At 32.6% G+C, this 19,727-nt stretch overlaps 1 protein-coding gene across 6 annotated transcripts in view; it reads left to right on the forward strand.

The window, feature by feature from the left end:
• Positions 1 to 6,481: 6,481 nt before the first annotated feature.
• The window catches only part of LOC143234968 (nuclear transcription factor Y subunit alpha-like), a 44,198-nt gene continuing 30,952 nt past the window's right edge, over positions 6,482 to 19,727 (forward strand). For 3 of the 6 annotated variants that reach the window (XM_076472661.1, XM_076472664.1, XM_076472666.1), the window contains exons 1-5: positions 6,482 to 6,585; positions 11,038 to 11,208; positions 12,187 to 12,318; positions 15,529 to 15,573; positions 16,794 to 16,847. In XM_076472661.1, coding sequence (XP_076328776.1) covers positions 11,089 to 11,208; positions 12,187 to 12,318; positions 15,529 to 15,573; positions 16,794 to 16,847 — 351 coding nt within the window. In that variant the 5' untranslated portion in view covers positions 6,482 to 6,585; positions 11,038 to 11,088. Of the gene's footprint in view, positions 6,586 to 6,613; positions 6,819 to 11,037; positions 11,209 to 12,186; positions 12,319 to 15,528; positions 15,574 to 16,793; positions 16,848 to 19,727 lie in introns of those variants that run through there. The other 3 variants (XM_076472662.1, XM_076472663.1, XM_076472665.1) reach the window with 3 other exon arrangements.

Consider the following 19,727-nt stretch of genomic DNA (forward strand, 5'->3'; position numbering starts at 1 on the left):
AAACGTTCCAGGAATAACACAGATAAAGGGCGAAGATATAAGTTTGATCCTGTTTGCTATAGAATAGAAGAGTATGTGGCCTTCGCAGTTGAAGAAGGTGAACACAATAGTCTACAATATTTAATACTTGTACGAACAATTAGACGGTGGGAAGTACTTTGTCACTGACACGACCTACATAAACGTATTGCACATACCGAGATTCACGTATTCTCAAGACTAAAACTGTCAAAGGAATAAAGTGTGGATTAACTTCAAGGTCAGTTACTGGTACGGGATGGCCCAAAATGTGTTTCTCACTTTGTGAAGTGAAAAGATAGGGAAGAAACTCTGACACCTACCTAAAAGAGCACAAACCACAAGCTGGAAGCTCACTACCAACCACGTGGGTCACTATTCCAAGGTTCTCTGACAGTTCTGACGATGACTAGTTTGATAATATTATCATCGTTATTGTTGATTTCACTACGTTTATATGGCATAACCTTGCAGGGGAGTATTCTACATACCATCTAGCGGTATCGTTTTAAACTCTTCATCCTGTGCAGACTGAGTGTTTAGTATGTTTTTATTTGCACTTTCTGTCCTAGTTTGAGAGTTGGTTAGAAGATATAATGTTTAAACGAAACCTGTCCATTTTTTTCTACCATTGAATTGTGAGATAATATGCCTAAAAAACTATACAATTGTGTATATTTTGTTTGTCCATGACTGAAGTTTAGTAATGGGCTCAAATTTAAGTAGAATCGGATGGAGGGCTATCTTGACTTAAAGGATGGCAACGCTGTCACACTTTTTCGAGTATAATTTCACCATCATATACTTCATATTTCACATTTTATTCTACACATCTCGATTTACCCAGAATGTTGCTCTATTATGATTCTGAGCTTAAACATAGGATCTTGCAACCTGAAACCAACTTGTTAAAAGCTTTCTTTCAGCGATAACTTTAATATATATCTTGAGCGATTGTTATTAACAGCTTTCATCCTTTAAATTCATCCTGCACACACACTTACACCACAGGTTAATACAGAAGTACCACACTCCACAAAATCCTTGAATTTCATTATATCTGTTAGGAGGATATAGTGCATAATGGGCTCTGTGTTTACACCATTGCTGTTAGAGTGATAAAGAGTCCTTTATAAATGGGTTGTTTTCCAGTATTGTCCTATATCTCGAACAGCCTGAGCATTTTTCTTGCATCTGACTTACGAAACTCTATCCATTCTTTCAGAGGGCCTCATGCTGCATCTTTGCTTATCACAAAGTTGTACATTGGACTGTATGTGCGGTGATCACCACGGGTAGCGAAAACGGTCCTTAATATTATAAGACTTCAGACACACCTATGAGCAACTGGAAGGATATGCTATGTGTGTGTGTTTTCTCATAGCAGTCACATCGGACTATCTGTTTGGTCCACCGAGGTTGAATCGAACCCATGGTTTTAGCCTTGTAAATCTGTAAACTTATTGCTGTATCAGCGGGGAATTATACCATGTCCAACAACCAGTTTATTAATTTCTGTGTTATCTGTACAATAAAATTAAGTATATCGCTTTTTTGTTACTCAGATTTCCTTTTTGTGTTCTCAGTTTTATCCACAGTCAATAAAAGAAATGTGCTATAAATTATTTGTGTTTTTATTTATTACTTTTTGACTTGTATATTAGTTAATTTTTGTTCTGTTTACGCATCTTGGACATCAATATGCGCTTCGTTACGTCCTTAGAACCTCTGATTGTTTAGTGAAGATTTTGATGCTTGTTTGGTTAGATCTACAAAAATATATCACAGCAGTAATTTAACGCGTTACATTAGGTAGTTAGTTATGAATCTTATTAAATGGATTATATTTTGATTATAAATTATCAAACACTGGTATAACTAGAATTGGTTTAATAGACTTCGAAGTTTCCTGAAGTAGTCTATGGTAGTAGGTTTCAAGATATCAGCTAAGAATTACGAAAAAAATTAAAAGATTGGTAAGTTATGGTATTTGCCAAGTATCTTTTCACCATGATTTGAACTTTTCTGCTTTTCGGCACATCAACACAGACATTATTTCCTCTATTACCTGAATATTCAAAGTTCTGAGATATTTGAACTGCAACTTATGTAGCCACTATGGATGCCATCACAATGAACTTCTTGATAGTCATTGTTGAAACAAATCAACCTTTTAATTCCAAATATGCTGTAGCAACACTCAAAATTAGATTTTCTGTTGATAAGGGCAGCATTGGTAGTTTTTTAGCCTTCTGCCAGATAAGAAGACCAAAAATAAGATTTCCAACCTCAATCAGACAACGAAGGTTGCATAATTTGATTTTAGAATGAAAAAGAGATAACCAGTGGGTTTGTACGACCATTGCCGGAAAGGTAATGCGACAATTCTGAAACCTCATGTCTCTTTGACTGTTCATAGCACCCAATTGAAATACGTTACCATCATACGGGGATTCAGCAGAATTCAAACTATTCAGTGGTACATACAAAACTTCCAAGAAATAATGACTGGAATTTCTTGTTTTTTCCCTGTTACTTCATAACATATTTTATCTTGATGAGAGAGAGATCCTTCATTAATTTATATTTTTAGTAAGAAATATACAGTGATATACGTTATAGTGTTATGGTCTATTTAAAGGTAGAAATGGTAACACTTACGTTATGTAAAATATGTTGCACTAATCATGTGTTTGTCACACTTCAAAACCCAAATTATCATGATACTTGTTATCGCTGGAATACTTATTACCCAAACTTTCATTCATTCTTTTTTTCATGAGCTGCATATTTAGTTTTACATTTTTATTCATCTTTATCATTTTTAAGCTGCAAACATAACAACACGAAATACTTCTCAAATGAAAGTACGCTATTCAAGTACACTGATGTCTCGCAGAAATTTATGAGTATCTACAATACTCAGCAGTAAATATTCACCAGAGAATAATTTCGAACAATGAAAACAAGCAATCATGAGTATGCAAATAAATTAAGAATGTCATTTATGCAAAAATTCAGCACTGATAGACTTGTACATTCAGTGTTAACTGTGACCAGATATGGAATATGTCTAAAGTCATCAAAAGAAAACAAAGAGCAAGAATCATAATGGTACCACATATTCAAGTCAGAAAAAAGATCCGGGTGTGGTAAACTACAATGAAAACTATCAATATCAATGATTTTTGTATTATACATATCTGTGATGTATAAATATAGTATTTTGTTTTTAAGTAAGCGTCATAACGAAAAATGAACACTTGCACTTAATAATCACCTGTAGTATGTAAAGTTAGACATTTATCTTTTCACCAATTATAATATCTTTTCAGCTAATAACCTTTCATATATTTCATTTGAAATGGTCCGTCATGGAGGTAGCACTAGTCGCTCGGGATAAGCTTGACGTTAAGTAAGTAACGTGAGATTTATTCAGCCTAAAACATGATCTCAACATTGTTAGTCTTGCATACGACCTCATTTGAATAAGTTTGAACGACTAATAAAAGTGACTGTTCATCGTGATAATTAAAATACATTTTCTTTGTGTTTATTTGAAAAAAAGATTTTTATTGTACTTTTATGTTTAGTTTGTCAAAAAATAGAGGATTATTTTATTATCAATATCTCGAAAAATATTCTGTTATTCTGCAGACGTATCTTGTCACTCTTAGGGAAGATCAGTTCTTTTTGACATTAAACTCATTCTAATTTGCACAAGTATCTGTACCACTTCTTCAAGTGGGTATGCCTTCACTCCAAGAAGTTACAACACAGGAATAGTACCAAGCATTATGAGTCGTATAGAATAATCACTGTGAAACCTAACCTTTGTTTAAGTCACAGGATAATCTCCACATGGACACCACTAATTTCATGCAGAACAACGAAATACTGGTGAGAAGAAATAAAGCTTACTCGCAGTAATTTAAAGCAGTCAGTCTCAAAATATTAGGTGTGAGGTACGAAAACAAAAATTATGTGAAGAGATATGGTACTTGTAAAGATGGACTGGAGAGTTTTAGTGCAGTATAAACGTATTTTTATTTTAAATTATTTTTTGAAAGTAATTTTTTCCCAAAATAAGGTTGCTACTGAGAAGGCTTACGTCAAAAATAAAATCTATGAGTTTAAAATACAGAAAGAGGGTGTGTTTTTGAATTTCGCGCAAAGCTACACGAGGGCTATCTGCGATAGCCATCCCCTACCACTGCCAATTCTTGGGCTCTTTTTTTATCAACGAATAGTGGGATTACCGTAATATTATAACACCTTCAAGGCGAGCATGTTTGTTGGGAGGAGGATTTGAACTCGCGACCCTTACATTACGAGTCGAGTTTGTTTTCTTCTCTTTATTCATCCCACCTCAGAGAGGAAATAAAACACTAGTTAAATAATTAGCATATGGAAAGAAAACATTGCAAGATACCACCTTGTTAAAAAATTACAACAAAAGGTATAAAATGAATTAGAAAATATAAAAGAAGTAATGGTTAGCGGTAAGTATCTAAATCAAATTACACGAAAAACATTAATAAAACAAAGAAAACAATGGAACACTTGTGATAAAAAAGAAAACTTGTAGAAAAGAATACACTTCATCTTAACAAAGCACCTAACAGGTATCTTTGTCACCAACCTACCATTATAGTGATACAGTAAATAAAACACTAGTTAAGTAATTAGCATATGGAAAAAACAACAACAAAAAACAAACGAAAAACATTGCAAGATACCTTGCTAAAAAATTACAACAGGTGTAAAATGTGTTAAAAAATATAAAAGAAGAGATAATTAGCTGTGCCTTAACCACTAGGCCATAACGGACCCCAGAAAGAAGAACGGTTTGTACTTCATAGCATAAGGAACTTGTTCTATCATCCTTTACGTCTGGCAGTTCAATCAAGTTCATTCCCAAGAATCAACTGTGACTGCCTCGAGGCGTTCAGATTCATTAATATCTGTCAGAAAACTATCAAGTATTGTAGAATGTAGGTTCTACGAATATCGTGTTAAAATGAACCTGAACAACAAAATAAGTGCTTTTACATAAGTGTACAAATAATATTTTTTCATAAAAGAAATAATCTAATTTAGTTTTGTTTTGTGTGATTGGTCTCAGTTAAACAGTATAACTCAGACTGACTACTATGGGAGAAAGATAATCTAATCAGTTCGTACTGAACAAAGACTATCACGTTTCAGTGATTCATAATAATGGTAAACATGCCATTCTGCACCCGTATTTGACATTAACAGAATAGTTTGATTGAATGGAAAGCATTGTAACACAAAAACTACTAATAGTATGTGTAACACAAAATAAAATAATTTGAAATACAAAACTTTACACATAAAAATTACTGATAATAAATTGTTGCTTGAATTTCACATTTGAATTGTTTATTTTATATATTTTGCAACATTGTTGATGAAACACAAACAATGTAAACAATTTTTTTTTTATGTTCTTGTATCTCAAGACGGCTGGTATGGGTATTAAAACTGTTATTAAAATCCAGAACAACGTTTCGTCTTCCTAAGTTGAAGATGACCTAAGAAGGTCGAAATGCTGTTTTCTACTTTATTTTAATAAAGGTTTTAATACCCATGCCAGCCGTCTTGAGATACACTTTTTAGTTCAAGTGGGTTTCTCGTCATCAGGAATGTTTATGACCTTATTTATATTCAAAACACTAATGATCAAACTTAACACTGTTATGTGCGAAGAAGGTTGAATGTCAGCAATATTTGCAAATGATATATATATATAAATTAAAATTAGCTTATTTTATAAGTATTCAGCCCCCTAATAGCAGCGTATTTTAGCTTTCTCAGTTTGGAGTAGTTAAACTGAACATAGGAAGCGAAATGCAGCGTATCAATAATCATCAATCTACTAGATTTTTATATGCAAAAACGGCTCGTTTGGGTTGAGAAAATATTTTACATAGAAGAGCGAACAACGTTTCGACCTTCTTCGGTCATCGTCTAGTGAACCCAAACGAGCCGTTTTTACATATAAATTTCTCTATAAGTGTGTTTCTCGACATCACTGAATCTACTGGATTGCAACATTATGGTGCCATCTGAGAAAGCGTATGGATTCAAACGAAACATAATTCGGGCTTTTCTGTCGTACACAGAAAAATCTCCAAGATGAGGCGGAAAAGCCAATGTTATTCCGATTGATGTGAATTGTGACGTTTTTTACGACTGGCAAACAATTTCCGGAAGTAAATTTAGCTATTCTATCTATTGTTTGGTGCTAGTAAAAATAAATCAGCATAGCGAGAGAAAGATAAAAAAGTAAGTAATTTATTTATTAATAAAATAAGAAACAGTTGTGTGTTCACAGAACAACTGTTTTGCAAAATTGGTTATTTTATGGAAATATTAAAGAGAAAGAAATCTGTTTCAAGTTTTCTCAACGGGAAAAGAAGCAATGAATAGAATAGCACCAATAAAGACGAAGCTTGTTGTTTTTATGACTGGTGATTCGTTGTCCATTGGTGCAGGTTTCCTATAGCCAATCAAGAAGAGACGACTGTGCTTCTATCCAATGTAAGTTCGCAAATTATCTTCGATTTTGTCTACACCATACTTCGAAAGCACGTGTTACAAGGTCTTTCTGCAAATTTGAGAATGTGAAGTTGCGATGTGTAAAATATATGAGAATATAAAGTGGTCTGTTAACTGTTTGCTAAGCCTAACCATGACTGTGAAACAAAGCAATGTAAAAAGTGTTGACGTAGTCAACCCCGAGCGTCAGAAACTAGTGCCATTTTTTAGCCTTGGTTTGAGTTTTGATTATGTTATTACTAAGTTATACATATATATATATCTTATTAACATTTTAAATTTATGTATAATTAAGTCAGTGTTTAAACAGTAGTTAGGTGTTTTCATAATACGTAACATTTCTGTGCACTCGAATTCATTATTTTCTATTTTAGTATATTATTCACTGAGAATACTTGATAGCATTGGTACGTATGATGAGCTTCACTAGTAGTAGTAATAACTGCTAGTTGTAATACAACGTCTGCATTTCTAGAAAAGAGGCATGTACTGTTGTAGTTGTACTTGAACAGTTACCTTGCATGCATACTTTCGTATCTGTTTGTGTTAAATTAGTCTGACGAAGAACATCTATAGTTATTTATTTTGTGTACTATTTCAACTGTTTAGAAAGTAACAAACCTTCACATGAGTTTCAATTGTTTAATAATAAATTTTGGATCAGGTATAATAAGTATATCTTAACACAGGGTTTTTAAGTAAACTTGAATTGTAATTTATATTGGTTACTGCAAAATAAAAACAAAACAAAACAAAAGACTTACTCAATATAGTTTCAAATTACATACTCATAGTGACAACAAGCTATAAGTTTAAATATGATGTTGATAAACATTGCGTTAGTGAAACAAGATAAAGTAGATAGTTCTAGTGTTGATGCAAAGAAACTTACAAGATACAGACTGATGAAAATGTCTTTAAAGATTTGTAAAACTAATACAGTCATACAACTTTCCATTTTAATTGCTATTTGTTCTATAAGTTTTATTTTGTGTTAATACATCAATATTTTAAAACAGTCATGGAAAAAATGCTAAACGTGGTTGAACTGTAAATGCTTATGTTTATGTAGTCAAGTACAAAGCATGTAGAAAGAAAATTACATTCTTCAAGCCTTCATGTTATCTAGGACTACTCCAATTAATTAAACTTAGTTATAGAAACTAGCAGAAACTAAAATCTTAATGGATTATAAAATTTACTTTTTCTCATGAAATATCCATATTACTTAAGTTTTGTTTATAAACAAATTGTAGTTATAGGTATAAGCCTGATGACAAAATATCAAGCAAACATAATTTTACATTTGTCATAAAAACAACATGCATAAAAAGTAATTATATATTTTTTAAAATTACAAAATGTTACTTGAGGCACATTTGGAAACAAATATTATTCAGGAAAGTTTAGTATTGTGAGTTTGAAAGTCATATTTACTGCATAACTAAATTACTTTTCATGCACACTAGCTTTGCTATTATGTCTCCCTTTTTAAACAACATAATATTGTTGATATGGATAAAATATTTGTCAGTGTGAAGGATATTTTGAGACTTGATAAACAGTGTCAAGAACATGATTTCTTATTGCAGTAACTTCATTTGGGGTAGATCGAAAGCTTATAGTGATGGTAAACATACTGACCACCTTATCTGGCAGTTATAGAAACAACCTGTACCACATTTAGACTTTTCTGAATAACCTTTATAGCCTTGTGAAGCATTAGAATTAGACTGAGGGTGATATGGTGAAATGCTATTGAAGTTTGATCCTTGTTGATTTCTACATGTACTCCAGCTCATCTTTTGTTCAAACAATAGATCTATAATAGGCTACACTAATATGTATTAGTCAAAGGACAATCTTTGGCTCATTTGGTTAAAAAATTTGTATAACAAATAATAGTTATTGCTCTCAGATGGGATGAGTCTAGAAGAAAATCTACAACTATACTGCAGTGTTGCTTGGCATTACACAAGATACCACTGTCTGAACCAAGATCAGAGATAACTTTCTACAACAAGTGAGCAACATTTCCAAGATGACATGCGAGACAATGTTATCTATCATATCTAGCTTACCATCATTTGCCAATATGAATTTTTTTGCTAACTGACCAAAGTGACAGCTTCAGTAGAAGTGCCTAATGATTCAGCAAGGTTGAGTAAAGTCTTGATGTTATCCACTAATAACTTAGCATTGTGTATGTATATTACTACAAGTGCATACTATAAAATTCAAAAACCAGCCACCATAATATTAGGTGTAAGCTGACTTCTTTGCCTCTCTGAGTTCTTGGTTAGCTTGAACACAGGGTTTACTGTTTTAAACTAGCCAACACAGCTTATTTTCAACTCTCATTCTTCTGTTATGGTCTTATTTTGAATTATACTTACACTCATTAATCATTTGTTGCAATAGGATATGGATATTCCCACATTAAGTGATCAGGTGAGCTATGGTTGAAGCAGAGGCTATATCCATCATGTTCCTATCATCTTCATGAACTCAACTTTTGTCTGAGAAGCCCTGTTGCTTCAACTGGAACCCTTGCAGATGCACCATAACACTTTTTTTTTTTTTGTGGTGTATGATGCTTTGAAGTATTGATTCCTTCTGTTTCAGCATATGGTTTGGTGTGACCATACAGTTTTATGTCACCACAAAAACTCTCTGTTAAAGATGAATTGTTCTTGAGACCCATATAATTTCACTTGGTTTGCTATGCAGCTTGTTGACAACTTTCCATCAGTATTGAATCATGATTTTCAGAAGATATTCTTAGAAAGGTTTGGGATGCAAGCCATTACATTCTTACTGGCTCTTCACTTTTAAAGTGTATGGATTGCTTGTCTCTCCATTGTCAAATCTGATGTATCTCATAACAGTCATGTTTCTGTTGTCAAGTTGCTTTTATTAAGAGTGTTGGATCCCTTAGACTCCAGATCAGATGTTGTATTACTTCTTTCTGAGACCACACATTTTAATCAGTTTGCTTGGAATGCTTGAAGAATGGTTCAACCTCCTTCATCTTTCATTTAAACATCAATGAGTTATCTTTCTTATCATATCATTGTGAAACATTGGTGTACCTATTCTCACTGCTTTGTAATTGGGTAATTGTAGTGTTAAAGAAAGGCCCTCATGCTCCAAATTCAAATTTATAATTGAGATATTCTTGGGAAAAGTTCAGAACAGAATGACATGATAGTTTTTGTCACCATGTTTTATTACTTTAGTCACTTATTGCAGTCTCAGAGTGTTGTTTTTCTGCTTTACTAACTGAGAAGACTGCTGATTGCCTAAGGATTTAAAGATTCATGACAAGATTCTTTTCACTCTTTGTGGCTTTAAAGCTACTCATTGTCAGTTTTGTCCATTTCATACATTTTATTACTGTCTTTGTTTATTGACTCAAACCAGCACCTGCCAACATCTTGTCTAGTTAGAAAGCACATAGAAATGTCTTGGAGATTGTTCCAGTAAATATCAAGATGCCCAGACCCGTTTCTACTGTTACATGCTTTTATGTATGGGAAGTAAACAGTAGATGGCTAGCACAGCAGCCAGAGTTTCTCCTAGCCACTTATCAACTCTTACTTCTGAGGAGAGTTCAAGAATGCAGATGTAGTTCTCACCATAGCTGACAATAGCTCTGTGTTTAGAAGAGAAAAGCTTTTCTTACTCCTTCTAACACTTTCAGATTGAATCTATCCTTGAATATTGCTTCCTTCTCTCCACTGTAAGTTTTATCTAGTCTTATGAACTTACATAACCAGAGTCAAATAGAAAAAGAAACAATTGAATGGAAGAAAATACATATTTTTTCTTAGAAAAATACACAATTTTAATTTGTACTAGGTAATTTTTATATCTATTATATCTTCTCAGGCTACTGAAATGGTAGAGCAAAATATCTTTGAAAGATAAAAATAGAAGTCAAAATAATGATATACCAAAGTGGTAAGACTAAACAAGTGATATTCCACAACCCTAGTTTTACTGTGTCAATGATTATTTCTATGATACACTTTCGAGGAGATGAAACTTTCACTTGTACAAGTCTGTCCTACCTCTTCGAATGAGCACAAAGTTGCTCCAAGGGCACACAGAAACAAAACAAAGCAAGTATAAACTTTATAAAACAACATTCTGCATTGTGTTTTAGGAAAAAAATCAATTAACTATGGGCAAAATTTGCTGGTATTTTCTAAAATAAATACATATTCTTTACTAGTTATGGAGGGATGAAATTATCAGTTCTTTCCCTTGTGTCCCTTATACAGGGCACATAGAATATGTATAAATAATAATGAAATATTGAAAACTACCACTGTTTGAAATTTCATTATACAGTGATGAATAAAAAAAATTGGTGAATTTATGATGTAGCTACATATGATCTATGTTAGTTTCATTCACTTTATTTTCCAGTAAAGAATTCATGTAAAAGCTGTGTGCATCAAAAGTTGGAACTAGTGACTCATGCACATGGATCAATTCCAAGTAGCAGCACAGTCTGGAAATGGTGGTACATCTGAACAGGTGACTGTCATGCAGAACCTCCAGGCTTCTGGAGCAGTTCAGGTTACTTCCCAACCACAGGTACTTTACTTTGTGCAACCATAAAGCTAACTGTGCAGATTTTGATAAGAATTTGTCCACAATAGCCCACATTTTACTGTCTGACCATCATTACAACCATGAGCAATGGCACCATTTTAGACATATTTTTACCATGGGTTCACTCTTGATGTTGGGCAATGTCATTGGTGATGGTGACACTGTACACCTCAATTGTGTTTTTAAATTGTTAAGAGTCATTGGCCTTTTTAACTTTTTTTAAGTTTTTAATTCAAAATGGACTTTGTTTCAACATGATTCCTTTTTATGTATTTTAATAATTTTACTTTTATTTTTAATTTTTTACTGATTGTATGGTGCAGATAGCCTAGTTGCTTTGCACCAATAAATGCCAACCAACCAACCATGAAAATTTGTCAGATGTCAGAAATTTCCTAAGATTCTAGTGTGTAACTTCTAATGCAGTTTCTGTGAAACATTAATAGAATTCTTCTGTTCAAGTATTGACCTGTTTATACTGAAATGTATATATTTATGGTATTTGTTAGTTTGTTGCATGCCTTATGTTAAATGTTGCACTTCATGATGATTTTTCTCATCTTATGGGTAGGCCTCAACCTATTTAAAAAATTTCTTTGATAAACTTATAAAAGTCTTGCTGCCAAAATATAAATTATGAATTATTGAGTTCCTATACTGTTTACTGAAAATTCTGGTGATCTTGTTTTTTAAATCACAAAGAAATATAAATATTTAGAAAATAATACTGAATCAGGAAAGAATTATGCTAAATAAAATTCATATACTGAATACAAAATCCATAACATTTGGCTCTGCTGAACAAGTCTTAGTTCCTAAATTAGTAAAATACTTAACAGTAGTACCTACCTTAAAGCTTTTCAATATAAGTCACTGTAAAAATCATGCTATCTTCAATCACAGTGAGATTATTCTTTAAAGCTTTGACTGAAAATGCCTATGAATTTCTCCATTTTATAGGTGGTTCAGGTATCACAAGCAACAGGAAACCAACCACATCTCATTACTGCTGGACAGCAAATAATGGTGCAAGCTCTTCCTCAAGGTCAGACTATCCAAATACAGGGACAGCCTGGTCAACAACTACAACAGGTATAAAACCGCAGATAGTGATTTATGTCTATACTTAAACTGGGTTATTTAGTATTACTCCTAATTTTGCATTAATTGAACATTGACCTAACCAAATGAATGGCCTACTGTGATAAAAGATTTATTTTTAGTTTAGAGGCCAAAACATTTTAGTTAGCTTGTTATTTTGGTCAGGCATCATTAAGTCTTACTTGCTGGACTTGCAAACTTGAATTTACAACCATTTTAAAACATGCAATAAAAGTTGTTTTTTTGCATTAAGTGTTACTTGCTGGACTTGCAAACTTGAATTTACAACCATTTTAAAACATGCAATAAAAGTTTTTTTTTTGTGACAGGAAATATTTAAGCTTTCTTCCTGCATTAAAATCTTCTCAAAAGCCTAATATACATTTTTAAGAATTTAAACCTATTTTATAATTACAATAATACCAATACAAATTGTATTTTATGTACTGTTTATATGCTTTAGTATTTTGTGCATATATATATGTTGAAGGAATAAGTTATCTTTTTATTAAAGTTATGGGACATCAAAGAAAAGAATGTGAAAATATTCATATTTCTTAATATTTTGAAAACTATATAAAAATGTCAGAAATAAACAATTTTGAACTACAGTTACAGTGTTTTTACATTAAAAATATATTGTAGTATGCAGTTTGTTGTTATTCAATATAAACTAGTTGATTTTTTTTAATATTATAACTGTAGATATCAAAAATGCATTATGTGGACATAAAAAATGTAGAGGACGACGTTTCAAAAGTCTTCCACCTTGAAGTCAGTGACCTGAAGAAGAAAGGTGGAAGACTTTTGAAATGTTTTCCTCTATATTTGTGTCTCCACAACAGGCTGTTGCTGTCCATTCTACGAATTTCATCATAAATACTCTGCCTAAACAATCTATCAAGGAATAACTAATTTGAAATTGGACAAAATAACTACATTTTTGGTTTTATTAATAGAACTGAATTGTATTTTAGCATCATGGTAATATGTACTTTCAAACTAAAGACACACCAATCATAGCTAATTAGACTTGTATTAAAAATGCTAAGTGTAAATGGCTGAAATCAGCTGCCAGATTTTTAAAAATATGAAGCAGATTAATTTTGGAGAGATTTCAGAATCAAGGAAAATGTATATCTTTAATGGCTTTTAAAGTACTGAAATACATTTTAGGAAAATTTGCATTAACATGTGAGGTACAATGGGAACTAGCTGGATTAGTGAACACAGTGGCATACTGTACAGTTATATTCTTATAAAAGTGTTTAAGAGTTTAAAAGTGTCAATAAATTTACTGTTGTATAAAAATATAAAGCTTAACTATCTCTAGTGAATATTTAAACTCTCACTGCCATAAATATATATATGGTCCCTGTGTAGAACACTTGCCATGTATACATGTCCCCTGTCTAGAAGACTGCCATGTGAATTGGGCATTTTGTCTCACTGGGAAGAAAGGGTAGAGCATTCTCTTTCAATCTCTTAAAGTTTATCATTTACAAATTTCAGATATGTAATAAATATTAAGACACCTGTCTGTTTTTTTATGTATCAAATCTGGTACTGGGAGAGTTGTGTATTTATAAACATGGCAGCTAAAAAGATGTTTATTGTGTGTTTGTTATCAACTTCTATGAACTGAATTTTAAAATTTATATATATATATATAATAATTTTGTTTTGATTTATAGTTTAGATCAAGGGTGCTCTGTTAATAGCATTAAGCACAAAATAAGTCCAAAGTAACCAAATTCTTCAAACACATTAATTTGCTAATACACTACAGCCCTGTTTTGACAATTTTTTTTTGAAATTATTTATTGAAATTATATTTGGTTTTAAGTACATAATGTGACATTAGGGTTAATGAATATGTGTTATTTGCTATCCTTGGTGATGATTTTTTTCTGATTGCTGAATAAAAATTACCTATATTAATTAAAATGCAAAGCTGACTGATAACTATTTTTATGTAAGCAGACAATGATTTATGAGCATAATGAAATGGTTTATTTTTTTGAGGAACATACTACATGCTTTGATGGACATTAGCCTGTTTTCTATTGAAACATGTAGTATGCTCCCCAAAAAAATAAATCACTTCATTATGCTTTCAAATCATTGTTTGTCTGTTTAAAAATGCAACCTGGTGTGATTGTATTATGTTTTTGTAAAAAGTGATTAGATATTTGCAAAATAACACTGAAGATAAAAATACTGTACATGTGTAATAAAATGTGATTTGTTTGTGAACTGTGAAAAAAAGTTAAGGAAAATTTGTACAAATTGTTTGGAATTTAGGCATATGTGAACATAGTGTTTGAACAAGAAAACATTTATTTTGCTTCAGATGGAAAAAAATGACCATATTGAGTGTAAGATGTTTTATACAAATACCTTTTTTTAGCTAACCTTGCAGTTAAATATGATAAGATTATCTTATCATAATTGAAATGAATTTTTTTTTGAGTTCACTTTCCATTACCTTCATGGGCTCTCATTGGACTTTGAGAATATTAAAATACATACAGATGTGGAAAACTTGTAGTAATTTTTCAAGTTAGTTTTTTTTAATGAACTTTTCTCAGTCTGATAATTTAATTATTTGAAAATATGTAAACATCAAAAGTTAACTTTTTCATTTTGTAAAATCATTTAAAAGTTCAAATTCTGAGATATTTTAAATATTTATTATAAATTAAAGATGTGCCAATATTGTCAATCCAGTTGAGTGCAAGTAACATCACAATAACATGACCAAAGGAGAGACTATGAAAATGTAATGAAATTACCATGGGATTAAATTTATCATTATGATATATTTTTATCACAAGTTACGAAAATCTAAATTTTAATTAAATAGTTTTGAAAACCTATAGCCTTTTTCTGATTCCTGTTTTATTTACCATGCATCTTAAATGCTTGTGAAGTAGCAATATTATCGTGCTAGTCTTCATGCACAGTATAAAGCTGAATTGTTCAGTTTATAAGTCAGAAATTTAAGCGTGACAGAACATTGTTTCATGTTTGTCACAATCATACGAATCTAGTTGTATGTAATTTCATGGTTTAGACAGTACAATGCTAGTTTATATTTATACCCCATTATGAATGTAACTTTGAAATCTAAAAACTAGATGTATGTGATGTATCTATAAAATGGGTAGAGACAAAATGCTCATAGGTGGTAAATTCCAGATTCAAAGTCAACCTAGCCACCAGTCAGCTCAGCCACTTTCTCAGGTACAGTGACAGTGCTGGGAGCCGTGCAGATATTGTAGTGGCTCCCTCTTTATTTAATAGTTATAGAAATAAGTGTATTATTTATTTTTAAGTTGTATGTGTAATACTTAATCATAAGATTAGATATTAGAATTCAGTATGTACAACAACGATTAAATTTTGTAACTTCAGAATGAATGAGTTGCTTGGTATAATAAGATACTGTATGAGTTAACATTTTCTAGCTAAATGTATGTGTCCCTAACATATAGTTTTTATTTAGACCATCATTTGTATATTATGTAGTTTCCAGTAATAAAGGTATGAAAGTTGGATTTTTAGGGTGAAGGAAAGCACATTATTAGTATGATATGAAATTTTGTAGAAATATTATTATGAACTGGAAAATGAACATCAGCAATAGTTTCTTTTCAAACCATTTTATGATAGAGAACTATGAAAAATATGCTTTCAGGATAACATTTTTTCTGGAAACTATATCCTTTTCAATGCAGTGAAAGTAATTTAACCCTTTAATAGTGATTGGGACATGTATATCCCAGTGCAGTTGCAAATATATTTCCCAGTTGCAGTGAATGGGTTAAACTTGTTTAAGTTTTTTTTTAACAGAATAACAGACTATTACACTTGTTGCTTCTCATCTCAGTTCACCCTGATTTTTATTTGTTGATATTGCTTATTAAAAGCGATGTGTAACATTCTGCCAAAATTTAAATTATATAATGATGAAAATTCAATTTTTCTTGTTCTGCATGAGTTATATTTTTCTTGTTTTTTAAATTATAATTAATCAGTTTTATGTAATCCTTTTAATGCAGACTTAAAGTAATTTATTAGTAAAATAGTATATCTAACAGAGTACTACAATACTTTAAATATTTAAAAATACTTTGTAAAAGCATTAGCAAGTTAATTGTCAGCATATTTTGTTATATGTATGGAACATCCTCCAGACTGTAAGTTAGTTATTTCATGATAAGTGTATTGTTATTTTGAACAAAGTGAAATTTAAAAAGTAAAATTTAGACATATATATGTTTGTGGCCTGTTTTCATGTACTATGTAAACTTTCAAAGCATATTAGAAAATAAAATTTGTCATTTCTGATAGGTACTAAATTGTTTTGTGTATTTTGAGTTTTGGTGAAATTCATATATACACGTGTGTGTATGTAATATATAATTGTTTGTGTGTTTTTCATTGTTTTTCTCTATGTATAGATTCAGGTCATTCCTGTTGGCCAGATTCAGGGACAGCAAGGTCAACCTCAACAGGTAATGTGCACTTACGTTGCATAGATCCAATTCATGAAATACAGTGGTACCTCGGTTCTTGAACTTAATCCATTCCAGAAGGCTGTTCAAAAACCAATTTGTTCGAAAACTGAATCAATTTTTCCCATAAGAAATACTGTAAATTAAAATAATCCGTTACAGACCTCCAAAAATTACACATTATGAAGCATTTTAAGTAAAAATATTGCTTATTTATACCTGTATAATAATACTTACATGCATTAAGTCAACCACAAAAACTATTATAAACACAATAGAAAAACAATAAATGAAAAGTTAACTGCACTTTACCTGTGTTGAAAAGAGCTGATGGTGTAAGTGAAAGATGGTGAGGAACGTGGAGAGTAGGAGGGTTATTATTGTTTGGAAGGGGAGTCACCTTCTATAAAAATGACAGGTAACTCTCCTTCCGGGGTTCTTTCTTTTTTCTGTCTCTTTGCACTGCTACAACCTGCTTGAGACTCACTAGGCCTATTTCTCACTAAAAACTTGTCTAATGAGGTTTGTTTCTGCCTGCATTTTAAAATGTTTCTGAAGTAAGACATGGCATTGTCATTGAAAAGGCTTATGCTGCAGTGTACTACAGCTTTGTCAGGGTGAAATTTTCCCACAAAACTTTGTAATTCTCCCCATTTTCCACACATTTCCTTGATCAGTGAACTAGGAACATCTGAAGACACTTCCTCAGTTGCCTTCTGTTGCTTCTCCTTCTGAAGGTCTTGGAGTTCTTCCGTGTTGAGCTCAGTGTTGTGGTCTTCCACCAACTTCTCCACATCATCACCACTCACATTCAAGCCCATACACTTGCCTAGTGAGACAATATCCTCGACAACAGGCTCAGCCTCAAAGCCTTCAAAGTCTATCTGCTACTGAGTCTGGCCACAATTTCTTCCAGGCTAAGTTCATGGTTCTCAAAGACACTTCCCTCCAGGCTTTGTCTATGATCCTCAAGCAATGGAGGATATTAAAGTGTTTTTCCAGAACTCTCTGAGGGTTAACTCTGTGTTAGAGGTCACTTCACCTTTGAAACAGTGCTTTGGTGTAGAGTTTCTTAAAGTTTGATATGACCTGCTGGTCCATGGGCTGAATGAGAGGAGTCATGTAATGAAACTGTACTCCTCCACCAACCTGTTCTCCAAGCCTGTTGGGTGAGCAGGTGTATTGTCCATCACAAGAAGGGCCTTGAGTGGCAACTGTTTTTCCGTGAGGTAATTCTTTACACTTGGGGCAAACACTTCATGGACCCACTCCATAAAAAATTGCCTGGTTACTGATGCTTTACTATTAGCCCTCCACATGACATTTAGTTTACTTTTCAGGAAATTGTTTTTTTTAATTACCTCAAGTTCTCAGAATGGTACACAAGCAAAGGCTTAAGCTTTAAGTCCAAACTTTCATTACTACATAACAATAGAGTTAGCCTGTCCTTTATTGGCTTGTGTCCTAGCAGTGACTTCTCCTCCTTGGTGATGCAGGTTCTCTTTGGCATTTTCTTCCAAAAGAGGCCTGTCTCATTATAGTTGAACACTTGTTGGGGAATAAAATTCTCAGCTTCTACATAGCCCTTAAATTCCCTAACAGATTTATCAGCAGTGTCTTTGTTAGAACTGGCACCATCCCCATGTCTCACCACACTATGTATGCCACTTCTCTTTCTAAACTTTCAAACCACCCCCTACTAGCCATTCCAGGGGTGTTTTTCAGGAGGTCAGCTTGCAACTGCTTTGCTTTCTCACAAATGATGGTCTCAGAAATGCTATCACCAGCTAACTGTTTTTCATTTACCCAAATCAACAACAGTTTTCTACCTCTTCCATTGTTTGTGATCATTGTTTCGTAAGCACTGTCACTCCTTTTGCAACATCAGCTCCTTTGATGACCTCTTTATTTTCCAGTATGGTGCAGACTCTAGACTTCGCCATACCAAACTGTGTAGCAAGGTCAGACACATGAACACCACTCTCATACTTCACTATGAGATCTTTTTTCACCTCTATTGTGGCTCTAACAACTTTTCTTTTTGGTTAGCTTCTTTCATTATCCTTCTTTGACCCCATGGTGGCTTATTTAATCAGAATATTTAGAAAAATAACAAAAACAAACAAACAAAAAGAAAAACGAGAATGTTCACAGCAGATTTTAGCGGGGGTGTGGACTGAGCAACAGGTGTGGGTAAAATGTTTCGGGCAACTTTGGTGTGGGCCGAAAATGGTCAAAGGGTCGTTTGGGTCATCAGTCGGGTTTTTTCGGGGGTTCGGGCCACGACAGCTTGGTTCGGGAACTGAATTTATGTTTGACAACCAAGACATTTTTTTCTCACACAATATATTTGAAAACCGAATTGTTCGAGAAGGGAGTTGCTTGAGAACCGAGATACCATTGTACTGATTTTTTTTGGCTTTTTTGCAACAGTATTTATTATTATTGGAAGTAAATGTGTATTAATTAGAATCCAGTAATACACTTTAGTTTCCTGGCTGGCTTTTTGTTGGGATTTATTGGGTAGAGATGCTTTGTTAGAAAGGGTTTGTTTGCAGTATTTTGCCCTCAAGGAGTTATGGGAATTTACTTTTCTCTATCCCATGTTATTTGCTGGAGTTCCAGAGATGTTAGAATCCTGAATTGATACAGCTTGTTTACATTCTTCTTTATCATCATTGGCTTCTCATCTTTCTAATGTTAATTTTGGAGTATTAGCTCATAGTTTTTCCAATTCCATCTTTAAGTTTCCAGGTTTATTGGTTCCTCTAATACAATCCATTTGTATTATTGAGGATCTTTCACTCAGGCAGATTGATGGCAATGACATCAGTGACTATTCCAGGGATTGGGAGAGCAGTGGGATAATTACTACATAAC

This window comes from Tachypleus tridentatus, chromosome 12, assembly GCF_004210375.1.
Source record: "Tachypleus tridentatus isolate NWPU-2018 chromosome 12, ASM421037v1, whole genome shotgun sequence".
Lineage (NCBI taxonomy): Eukaryota > Metazoa > Arthropoda > Merostomata > Xiphosura > Limulidae > Tachypleus > Tachypleus tridentatus.